The sequence below is a fragment of the Polypterus senegalus genome, chromosome 7, assembly GCF_016835505.1.
Source record: "Polypterus senegalus isolate Bchr_013 chromosome 7, ASM1683550v1, whole genome shotgun sequence".
NCBI lineage: Eukaryota > Metazoa > Chordata > Cladistia > Polypteriformes > Polypteridae > Polypterus > Polypterus senegalus.
Window position 1 is genome coordinate 190,363,436 of NC_053160.1, and position 12,125 is coordinate 190,375,560.

General features: G+C 43.0%; 1 protein-coding gene across 4 annotated transcripts in view; it reads right to left on the bottom strand.

The window, feature by feature from the left end:
- The window catches only part of alpk1 (alpha-kinase 1), a 141,179-nt gene that overhangs the window by 37,165 nt on the left and 91,889 nt on the right, over nucleotides 1-12,125 (bottom strand). For all 4 annotated transcript variants that reach the window (XM_039759783.1, XM_039759782.1, XM_039759784.1 and 1 more), the window contains exon 6: nucleotides 4,949-5,147. In XM_039759783.1, coding sequence (XP_039615717.1) covers nucleotides 4,949-5,147 — 199 coding nt within the window. The remainder of the gene's footprint in view (nucleotides 1-4,948; nucleotides 5,148-12,125) is intronic.

Sequence of the window (12,125 nt, forward strand, 5' to 3'; positions counted from 1 at the left end):
GACGTTCGATCAGATTGGGATCTGGGAAATTTGGAAGACAATTCAACACCCTGAACTTTTTCACTTGTTCCTCAAACCATTCATCAACAAATATTTGCAGTGTTTTTGCCTCACATATTGTCCCACTGACTCTCGGTCCCCATACTTCATGTCTCCGAGGTAGGGACACTGGGGTTTGTTCATTTTTGCAGTGTGGCCATTAGGAAATGCTGCTGCCATGAAGGGTTGAGTGTGATCTTCAACCATCTCCAAAGCTCTGTCAAAGTAACACCCACATGAACGACACAACCCGAGTTTTCCCAGCCACACACCACACCCCCTTCGTCGGCTTTCCATCTTCCCATAATGCATCCAGCTGCCATCTCTTCCCTGGGTAAACGACACATGCGCACCCGGCCGTCCACATGATCTAAAAGAGGACACCAGTTCATCAGATTGTTGAAGAACTGAAGATCTAAACCAGGGGTGCCCAATACGTCGATCGCGATCAACCGGTAGATCGTGTTACATTCAAAAAAAATGTGTTTAAATGTTAGTCTATCAAATATCCTCCCTATGGCATTTGCCACTTGATTGACATACAGGGCGGCCAGTCTGAGATCTCTTTTCTTCTAACACACTGGTCATCCCGCACGCACAATCAAATGCACGAGCTACTGAAAAACTCCGGCTGTGATCTAGTTAGCCTTCCAATTTAAATCGACTAAAGAAGATATTTAAAAAAAATTGTTTGGGGAGGAGGATATAGTGGGTTGGATAAAGAATGGATGGATGGATGTTTGGGGAGGGTATGGGCTGGAGGTGGAAATGGAAGAGGATTTTTTTCCTCACAATGTCACAATCAAAGTGCATTTGTCTGATCTGTCAAACTATCATTGCTATTCCAAAGAAGAAGGAAAATGTGGAAAGGCACTTTCAAACTGTTAATAAAAACTACGAAACTGACGCCCTTCCGAAAAGTGATCTGAGAAAGAGAAAGGAGAGGGAACTAAAATCGCAGTTAACTGGACAGCCGTCATTTTTCACTCGGCTGAATTCAAAAGCAAAAGTTCCAGGTGAGTCACTCGATCATAAAGCAAAAGAAGTGTGCTACCTCCTTGACTGCATTACTCGGCTCTACTTATTTATGCGAGTCAGCCTTTTCCCACATAAAGATTATTAAATCCAAATACTGTAGTGACCATAAATGTATTGAATTTTTATTGTGTCATAAAGGTTATTCAGTTATGCAAGGTACGACAACATATATTTTATGCATAAAGTATCCTCAGTATATATACACAGTGGTGCTTGAAAGTTTGTGAACCCTTTCGAATTTTCTATATTTCTGCATAAATATGACCTAAAACATCATCAGATTTACACTCAAGTCCTAAAAGTAGATAAAGAGAAACCAGTTAAACAAATGAGACAAAAATATTAGACTTGGTCATTTATTTATTGAGGAAAATCATTGAATATGACATATTAGTGAGTGGCAGAAGTATATGAACCTCACGGATGATCAGTTAGTTTGAAGGTGAAATTCGAGTCATGTGGGATGCCAATCAGGTGTGAGTGGGCACCCTGTGTCATTTAAAGAACAGGATCTGTCAAAGTCTGCTCTTCACATCACATGTTTGTAGAAGTGTATCATGGCACGAACAAAGGAGATTACTGAGGACCTCACAAAAAGAGTTGTTGATGCTCATCAGGCTGTTAAAGGTTACCAAACCATCTCTAAAGAGTTTGGACTCCACCAATCCACAGCCAGATAGATACAAGTGTACAAATGGAGGAAACTCAAGACCATTGTTACCCTCGCCAGGAGTGGTCGACCAACAAAGATCACTCCAAGAGCAAGGCACACGTGTAATAGTCGGCGAGGTCACAAAGGACCCCAACTGAAGGCCTCTCTCACATTGGCTAATGTTCATGTTCATGAGTCCACCATCACGAGAACACTGAACAACAATGGTGTGCATGGCAGGTTTACAAGGAGAAAGCCACTGCTCGCCAAAAAACACATTGCTGCTCGTCTGCAGTTTGCTGAAGATCACGTGGACAAACCAGAAGGCTATCGGAAGAATGTTTTGTGGACGGATGAGACCAAAATAGAACTTTTTGGTTTAAATGAAAAGCGTTATGTTTGGAGGAAGGAAAACACTGCATTCCAGCATAAGAACCTCATCTCATCTGTGACACATGGTGGTGGTGGTGGTAGTATCATGGTGTGGGCCTGTTGTGCTGCATCTGGGCCAGGACAACAACAACAACGACATTTATTTATATTTAGCACATTTTCATATAAAAAAAATGTAACTCAAAGTGCTTACAAAATGAAGAATAGAAAAATAAGACACAGTAAGAAAAACTGGACGGCTTGCCTTTATTGATGGAACAATGAATTCTGAATTATATCGGAGAATTTTTAAGGAAAATGTCAGGACATCTGTCCATGAACTGAACCTCAAGAGAAGGTGGGTCATGCAGCAAGACAACCACCCTAAGCACACAAGTCGTTCTACCAAAGAATGATTAGAGAAGAATAAAGTGAATGTTCTGGAATGGCCAAGTCAAAGTCCTGACCTTAATCCAATCGGCATGTTGTGGAAGGACCTGAAGGAGCAGTTCATGTGAGGAAACCCACCAACATCCCAGAGTTGAGGCTGTTCTGTATGGAGGAATGGTGGTGTGCAGGAATGAGCAAAAGTTACCGGAAACGTTTAGTAAGGGGGGACACAGCAGATACTGAAAGCAAAGGTTCACATACTTCTGCCACTCACTAATATGTGATATTCGATCATTTTCCTTAATAAATAAATGACCAAGTTTAATATTTTTGTTTCATTTGTGGTTTCTCTTTATTAACTTTTAGGAGTTGAGTGAAAATCTGATGATGTTTTAGGTCATATTTATGTAGAAATATAGAAAATTCTAATATATATATATATATATATATATATATATATATATATATAAAGTAGGTAGATCATTTTCGACCTGGTCATTTTAAAAGCAGCTCGCAAGCCGAAAAAGTGTGGGCACCCCTGATCTAAACCAACCTCTTTCTTTTTTCTGGTGAAGGACATTCAAATGCACTGCATTGTGGGAATGGCGTCTTCCTTGTTGACAGGTAACCGTTAGTGATATCTGAGCAGAACATTCACATATTTTGACCATACTGGACAAGTGGATCACGCGACACGCGTTACGTCACGTATTTGTTTTTTGCGTGGACGTTTTTCACATCGTTTGCCACTGTCCAGCATCGATCTCCTATCAACAACATTTTTAGAGCTCGTTTTCATACAAACAATGCAGCTATTGATGCCACAGAGTTTGCGTATTCAGTATTTCAATTTTCCATGAAAACGTGACATTAACATTTTTTCTTGTCCACCACTACGGTGTGCTTGGGGTAAGTAACGTCTTAAAAACAAAATCTACAATTTTTGGGTGAAATATTTTCTTTAACTTTTTGAAGGCTGAATATTTTTTCTAAAAAACTCAGTTTTCTGAGAAGCGGGCAGAGCAATCGTTTCACACATAAATCAACATAAAACATTTGTTGCTACGTGCCGTGGCTGCTGTTGGCACATATTCTGCACCTCTGGCGGCAATGGCTGCATGGGGCACCTCAATGGACAGCAGGAATGCACGGTGGGCCTGCTGCCTGGCTGTCTTTGCACAGCAGGAGGGTGGCTGGTGGTGGTCACAGTGTAACGCAGTATCTGGTGGTCCTCCCAGGCCAACGCTGCTGTAGGTGCATCAGCTACATGAAAGTGTTCAGTACGCCAATCAGCTGGGGACCGATCAGATGATACTGGTAGCTCACTTTCGTCCATCTCCAGATCACTTGTATCAAACTCAGAGTCCTACTCAACGACATTAAGTGAGACGTTCATGGAGTATTTTGCTTTGCAGATTCGCCATTTTAGAGCTTGTTTGCTCTTCGCTGCTCACGCATGCGTAGGGAATCGAGGTCAAATCAACAAAGCTATGTAACATTCCTTCTAGCAAAGAGAGTCAAACTAAAACGTAAGAGCGAGTTTTGTCACAGCTAACAGCTAATTACCGTCCTCTACCCCTGAATTTTGACAAAAGTCGACATCAGCCCTGAGAGAGTTAATTAAAATTAGCAATATACAAATAGAGAATGAAAATCGTCTTCAGTCAGTAAGTAACGAGGCGAGTTCAGCCGATACTAGATAATTGATGACCTGCAATTGCTGTGCGTCATTAACGCTTATTTGAAGTTCGTGTCTAATAAAATGCGGCTTTCCCGTACAAAAGTGCGAGTGAAATTCCGCACACGTCACGTCAACACGAAGAAACGGAGACGATGAAGCACGAGCTCGACGCACCTCCTACCGCAATGAACGGATAAAAAGCAAACGTGTCTGGCGCCACTTTAAGAGCAGACAACTGCAGAAGTTCTCGCTTGACACCGAGCGACCCGCTAGAAAACAGCCCTCCAGGTAAACTCCAGCTCCAAAAAGTGTTTGAAAATGTAGCGGCTTACTTGAATGGCTCGGCGGCTCCATTGTTTGAATAGTCAAGTGTTTCTTGTTTGGGAGAAGGAGGGGAGAAAAGAGAGAAAGAAAAAAAATGGGGTATACGAAAGCGCAAAGATTCTAATCTGCTTAATAAAAGCTCTCAACCAGAAGTAGAGCAATTTAGATCTCCCCGTTTGAAATCGGCAGGGCATATTTATTAGCGGACAAAGACTCCAATTAGTATTTTCCACACCCTTTCACAATTTTCTCTTCCCCTTTGGGCTCTAAATCTCTTTCTTCTTGGGGCTTTGTGCTGCGAATGGAGGTCGGCAGCAGGTCTGAAAAGATGGCACTAGGTTCACTGGAATGTCACCCTCAAATGGAACAAAGTGTCCTCTTGACAAGTCAAGTAGTTCTTAATTGGAATTTAGCTGCAAAAACAGGGAAAGATCAACAGGGAGTTACGTCACCTGAATTCACTGAAACCCGGGCCTGGCGAATGACCACCTGTGGCGCAATTGGAGTTGAAGGCGAGAGTCTGTGAAGAGCCTTAGCAATCTGCAGGAGCTTTCGGGAGCCATCGACCCAGTAGAGAAAACGGTCAATCAGGAACACAATGGCAGCCGCTGAAGCAAAGTCGGCAACTCTGATTGAGGCTTTCAAATAAACCTGGTGTGGGGAAACAAAAATAAAGGGACAGATCTGAGCAGACATAATACAAGACAGAAACGAGACGAGAGAACAGGCCGTCCACACGTGAACAAAGTGCATCGGGAAGAGACGGCAGGCCTTCGGTTCACAGATTGTTAAAAGGCTCCTCCATCGCCAGTCCATGAAAATGAGCCAAACACCCCCCAACAGGTCGGCAAGGCCGAGTCAAGACGCAAATACAAGAACTGGGAGCAAAGCAAGGAACCGACTGCGGGCTCAGAATTTTATGGAAAACAACCAAAGACAGTTAAGCAAATTCTCAATTCTCGTTTCTAAAGGACACATTTTACAAGGCGTCGTAACGACATACAGTAGAACGGCACTCTCAGACCACCTTCATCAAATTGGGGGCTGCAGGTGGCTGGAGCCCAGCATGGCCATCCACTGTGGGCCACACTCAGCCCACTTAACCCAGTTTAGTGCTGACTGGGCCAAAGACGAGGACCCCACCCTGGACGGGATGCCTTCAAATGACACCAATTTAAATAAACAAATTCCGACTTGTGACTTCCATTCTGCGGCTTCATCACAATTCCCAGGGGAGGCTGCACATTTAGACTCCAATAAAAAGACGCAGTGAATGCCCACCGTGAAAAGGAAATAAGGCCTGATTTAAAAAAGGAAAGCGACGCGGAGTAAAGCTTGGTTATTTATTACCACAAAGGGGCTTCGGCTGACACTTTTAGATTTTTCATGTCATATTTGTCACCTCTTCAGCCTATCGGGCACAGTTTATGCTCATGATGGTAAAAAAGACGTGGAGCTTCGTGACATTCTCATTACTGAGGAGTCACAAATGTAGAGCAGTGCATAACCCAATTCATTCAGGAGCCCGTCACAGCAGCACTGGGCGCCGCACCGTAAGCAGCCAGTTTGGAATCACCAGATCACCTCACCGGCACTGGAAAACTCCCAGTAAACACGGGAGAACACGCTAACTGCACATCAGTTCAGGTCCATTCAGTTTAATTCTCTACTGGGCCCTTCAGGTGTGGCACACGGTGACAAATCCTCAGGTAAACTGCAAGTCACTGGCTGCTGGACCTGAACCTGGGACCACTGGGTCCAAAGGGTAACGGTGCTAACTAGTCAACGTGCGCAAAGTAATCAGCGTTTTATCGTAGGATTGTGTCTGAAGATGAGGGATGAGCAGCGCAGGGCACAGCAGACTCGGGCGTAAGGCCGAAAACATGCAAGAGCCGAGCAGTTCATCCCTCAGCACAAGTATGTGACAAAGTGTCACCAGCTTCGGAAAAACTCACTTTATACGATCAGTTCAAAGTTTGTACGTTAAGCCTGCCCAGCCTACTACGCTCCTGTGAACGGCGTGCTTCATCGACACTTCTGTGTAACGTGTCAGCCCCTGGCCATTTACATTTGAATCACACAATGTATGAAGAGGCCAGGCGAGGAGGAGGAGGAGGAAGCATTCAGCTAATTAGCAGCTGATGAATCCAAAGGCTCGGCTCCTAAGCCACCGTCATCTCAATTTATGTGAGCTTGCAGGCCACATGGTGCTGACATGCCAGGAACAAGGAGACCAGAAAATGGACGTGGGATGGTCTCGCAGAAACGTAACACAATTTGATGCAGTACCCGCTCAAAGTCCTGTAACAAGTTCAGCAGTAAAACACAAATGACCACTTTACAAACGACTGATTACATAATGAAGATTTGTTTAAATACCCGGGAAGAGAAAGCAGAACCAAAGAGATTAACGAAAACGGCACCAAACAAGGTCAGTCCACTGTCCAACATCTCACTGGTGAGCGTCCGAAAAAAAAAAACACAGCAAAGCGGAGCTTGAAATACGAATCTCAAAGCCGTTCAGGGCACAAGCCAGCAAAGGACCACCAAGACATCGTAAGGCCCCACCACAGACTGGGGCGACGGTTCAGTGACCCAAAGTATACAGCCAAGAAAATGCTGGAGTGGCTTCAGGACAAGTCTGCGAGTGTCCTTGAGTGGTCCAGCCGAAGCCCAGGCCTGATCCCCCACCCCCCAGAACACACGAGGACAGACCTGAAGATGGCAGTTTACAGACCCATGACATCCAACCTGCCAGAGCACATGAGGGTGAGAGTGGGCTCAACTGCCAAAACTCCAGGAGGGAGCTCAACACTTCAGGCTTGACTTTGAATAAATGTGCAGACCGTTCTGGTGACATGTTGTCACTTTGTCATTATGGGTTATTGAGTGCAGATTGATGGCAAGTGTGTGCCTTTAAAAATGAAATCATCGACACGATAAAGTGTGTAGAAAGTGAAGGGTCTGAATGCGCACTCAATCCACCGTACACACACATACATGTACAAAACAAACACACACACATACATACATACATAAATACTGTATATATATATATATATATATATATATATATATATTTATATATATATATATCTCCTGTGGTGGCTGGCCCTGCCGGGTTTGTTTTCTGCCTTGTGCCCTGTGCTGGCTGGGATTGGCTCCAGCAGACCCCTGTGACCCTGTAGTTAGGATATAGCGGGTTGGATAATGAATGGATGGAGATATATATATATATATATATATATATATATATATATATATATATATACTGTATATATATATATATACTGTATATTACTATTATGGTATTCTATATTTTATTTATATACTGCATATATTTGACACATTTGATTATATATCTATTAAAACAAAAAAATCCAGTGACAGTCTTTTTGGAAGACGAGCTTTTTTCAAGTCCATCCTCTCCACCATTTCCAGTTCACGGCCTACGGTCCTCTCACCTCTCATTGGTGTGAATACTTTTGACAGACACAATTCCTGCTCTCTCAGCTTTTATTCATTTTTACGTTTTCCTCACTTTAAGTTCCCAATTAAAGAAGACGTATTATATCCAAATCTTATTGAAGAATTTCATCCCAAAGGGTTATCAACAGAAAAAATGAGTACACGGGCAATCCTAGCACCGAGAAACGATGAAGTCCAACGAATTAACACCAAAGGTGTCGATTGGTTACACGTCAAATTGGTTAAACGCGTATCAATAGACTCTGCTGAAACAGTTGGTGGTGATGGTGCGGAAGATGAAAACATCAACTTACAATATCAAAGAATATCTACAACCGTTAACACCATCTGGTCTTCCACCGGCCTAATTACTGTAGAAAGAAGGAAGTGTCCAAGAAAGGTCATGTAGTCCATCTTCAGTGGATAACATTAGAGAACAAAGGAGATCTCGATATGCTATTCATATTAAAACGTTTACAGTTTCTCATTAGGCAAACAGAATGAAATTGTATTACACAACAAATACTTTGAACGTAACATAAAAAATAATTTACATTCAAATTATTATGTTTTAATATTTTTTAATATGGTTAATTACTCACTGTAATGTAAAATAGTAAATTGTACACCCGCATCCCCATACGCAAGCGGCAGAATTGCAAAGAGGCTAGTGCGTAGCGCAAGCATGGGGGTTGGCGAGCAAAGCCCCCTAGTGTGTATATATAGGACACACTATACATATATATATATATATATATATATATATATATATATACACACAGTATACGTATTCACTGCATTCGTAATCTGAGTCCCGACCTGAATTGTGTGGGTGGTTACCTACCAGGTAATGCTTGTGGTTGGTAATTCAGGTCGGGACTCGGACTACGAATGCAGTGAATGTAATTACTTCGGACCTACAGGCTGTCAAATAAATGAACCACATGCCATGGCGCAGCGTAAAGGGTCTTCGTCTCTGACACCGACGTCCAAGGTTCAATCCCCGAGAATGGAGCAGTAGAGTGTGTACGCCTGATGAGCCCAAATGAATTATTTGACAATTAACTATGCAATATGTGTGTGTGTGTGTGTATATATATATATATATATTTGAGATTTGATACTGATGGATTTGATATATTTGATTTATGCAGCCAGTATGGCGTAGAGGTTAAGGCTTTGGACTCCAAACCCCGAGGCTGTGGGTTCAAATCTTGCGTGACCCTGAACAAGTCCCTTCACCTGCCCGTGGTCGTCCAGTTTTGAAAGACAAACAGAAACGTAACCAGCCAAACTGTGAGAGCGGCATAGGCAGACAGGGAGTGAAGCCGAAGCTGGTGGAACAGAATCTGCCAACTTCATCGCAGAACTTGCAAACCATCGTCGTTATTATTAACAACAAAATGCCGATTATTCAGATCGACGCGACTCGTTATACATTTCAGAGCGGTAATTCATTTTATGACATTGTTTGTGCAGTTTAAAATGGACCTCCATTACTTGTCGCTATTCAGATTTGCTGCTGAAGCGGCCGGTAGTAGAACATGAGGAAAACAACTGAATTCAAAGTGAAGTCTGACGCAGACACACAGAGACATGATGGCGTCTTCAAACTCCATGAACTTTTACACACACACAATGGACATCCCGGGACAGACGAGCGTCCCAAACACCCCTGGCCCGCTGCTGCCCACCTCAGCCCCCTCATTCCTTTTTTCGAGAGCAGGCTGGCGAGTTTTTTTTAAAACACCGGGCCCACCTCACTCGCTTGCACAGACTCGCATTGTTTTCGACCCAACGCCGCTTATTTTGAGCCGTAAACAAACACGTGAAGATTGTGGATCAGCGTCTAAAGCCCCCACTCTGTCTCGGATATCCAGTAAACATATAAAAATCACTCAAAAGAGGAGCAGCATTAATTCTGCCTTGAAGCCTCCATCAATCCCGGGACAAAAGCCTAAAAGTGGGCGATTGGTCAGACAAAAGGGCCTTTGAACGGTTAGGAAAAGAAGACCTCAAGAAGGGTGGAAAGAATCCAAGTGGCTCTATTATTCCCACTTGCGCTAATTAGACATTTTTCTGTCAGCCGTTGAGCACCGCTGAGAGGCCAAACTCACTGAATTCATTTCTAGAGTGTTTACAGAAGTTTGCATCTGTTTGTGTCTCCTCAGGAGGAAAATAAGCACTTCAATGGCATTGTGAGAAAATCAAAATGAAGCATCCGTGCTCCGAACCTCTGCAGCTGCAAAACTCCAAGCTGCACATTCCTTTAGGAGAGAAAAGTGCGAGGGTGAAGTGCCACCGCATGAAGGGGGGGGGGGAAAGGACCCCGAACAAAAGATGAAAAGGAGGGCTTACACTTTAAAAAAGGACCTGCTCTCCTGCTGCACAGCACACACTGTTCGCAGCCGGCCGCTGTGCCATTTCAGTTTACGCTCTTAAGAGTGATAACCGCCACCAACAAGTGACAAGCACATAAAAAGTGTGACAACTGCAGCAGAACAGACGAGCGTCACGCTGATCCTGAAGGGAGGACACGATGACAATCAGCCCGAGGGTCTGATACACAAAAAGCAATCAAATCATAAAGCCGCTCAGCTAAGCCATAAACACACAGGCGGACACATCTAGAAAGAGCTCTGCCTGGACCTGCGACTTCAAAAAACACAAAAAGGGGGACACTGCCAAGTGACATACCTGTTACAGGACCACCAAGGCGCTTTTCTCAACTAGCGAACAATGAACGAGAAGATTAATAAACTGGCACAGAGCGAGAAAACTGAGAAAAAGAGCAATGGCAGGATGTTAAGATATAAAGTACAATGGAGATAAAAAGAAGAAAAAGATGATGATGATTCGGGTTTGGTTCTACCTGTAAAGATTCTTGTGCCTCAGTAAGTAGAGTTAGGCGCATCGGGGCAAAAAAGGACAACTTATTCATATTTGTGTTTATCGTATTGGTCCAACGTACGAGCAAAATGTCACTGTCCCCTGTACGATAAATTTATCCAAAAAAAAAAAAATATATATATTATGGTATATATAATCAAATATGTATACTGAAATGTATTTGATATATAGATATCAATCATATACTTCTATATAATCAAGTATAGATATCAAAAATATCTAGATATTCAAATATATATGACCAAATATATGTAATTTTAGACATTTCCTTGTTTGGCTGACACCTTCATCCGAGGCCACTGATGACATTTATGACATTTTTTTTTGGTTTTCCACTTGGAGCACAGAGAGGTCAGGTGACTTGCTGAGGGTCACACAGCGGTGTCAGCAGAAGTGGGATTTGAACCCACAACCTCAGGGTCTGAAGTCCAAAGCCTCAACCACTGCACCATCCTGCCTGCATAAATCAAATTGATCTATAAAATGAAATATACAGAGTATATAAAAAATATAAAATGGTATATATATACACTAGCCACCCCCACGGCTTCGTCCGCGTAGTAGTGAAACAGGACAGTGAGGAGGGCCTGGCCCGGTCCTGACGTCACCTCTGTCTTGGATTGGCGTGAATATATCGCTCCTGCAAGCAAACTATGATTCTTAGCGCAATGACAGAAGTCGCAAAAATCAACCGGAATGTTCTAGCAAATTCTAGAAAAAAAAAAGATCTAAATCCATTAAGTCAGGCATGTCAAACTGACTACCATTGGTGGGCCGCTTCGACTGCCATACATGCGTCAGCGGGCCGCACTGTAGCAAATACTATTATACAAAGTTACTGTAGCTTTCTTTCCAATACTGAAAACTTTAAAAAATGTAACACTTAAAGTTTAAAGAAAAGTAATTCATTTCCATACAATCTCCGTACAACAGCGTACAGTTAGAGTCTTAGCCTCTTCGCTAGGTCCTTATATTACATTCATCGCTTATACAGGAGTCTTACAGTGTGAGATCGATTTCTTTTGTCCCGACACTTGGCATCACTTGTTAGTGACCAGTTCGTCAAAATCAGGCTTGAAATCTTGTGTAGCTGCAACTTTTCTGAGGTATGAAAGGTGCTCGACGGTCAGTCTTGAGCGATGTGGGGTTTTGGTAGCTTCAATTAATGAAAACAATTGCTCACAAAGTTAAGTGCTTCCAAACATAGACAGCACTCTCGATGCCAACTTATGGATCTGCACATACGAGGGT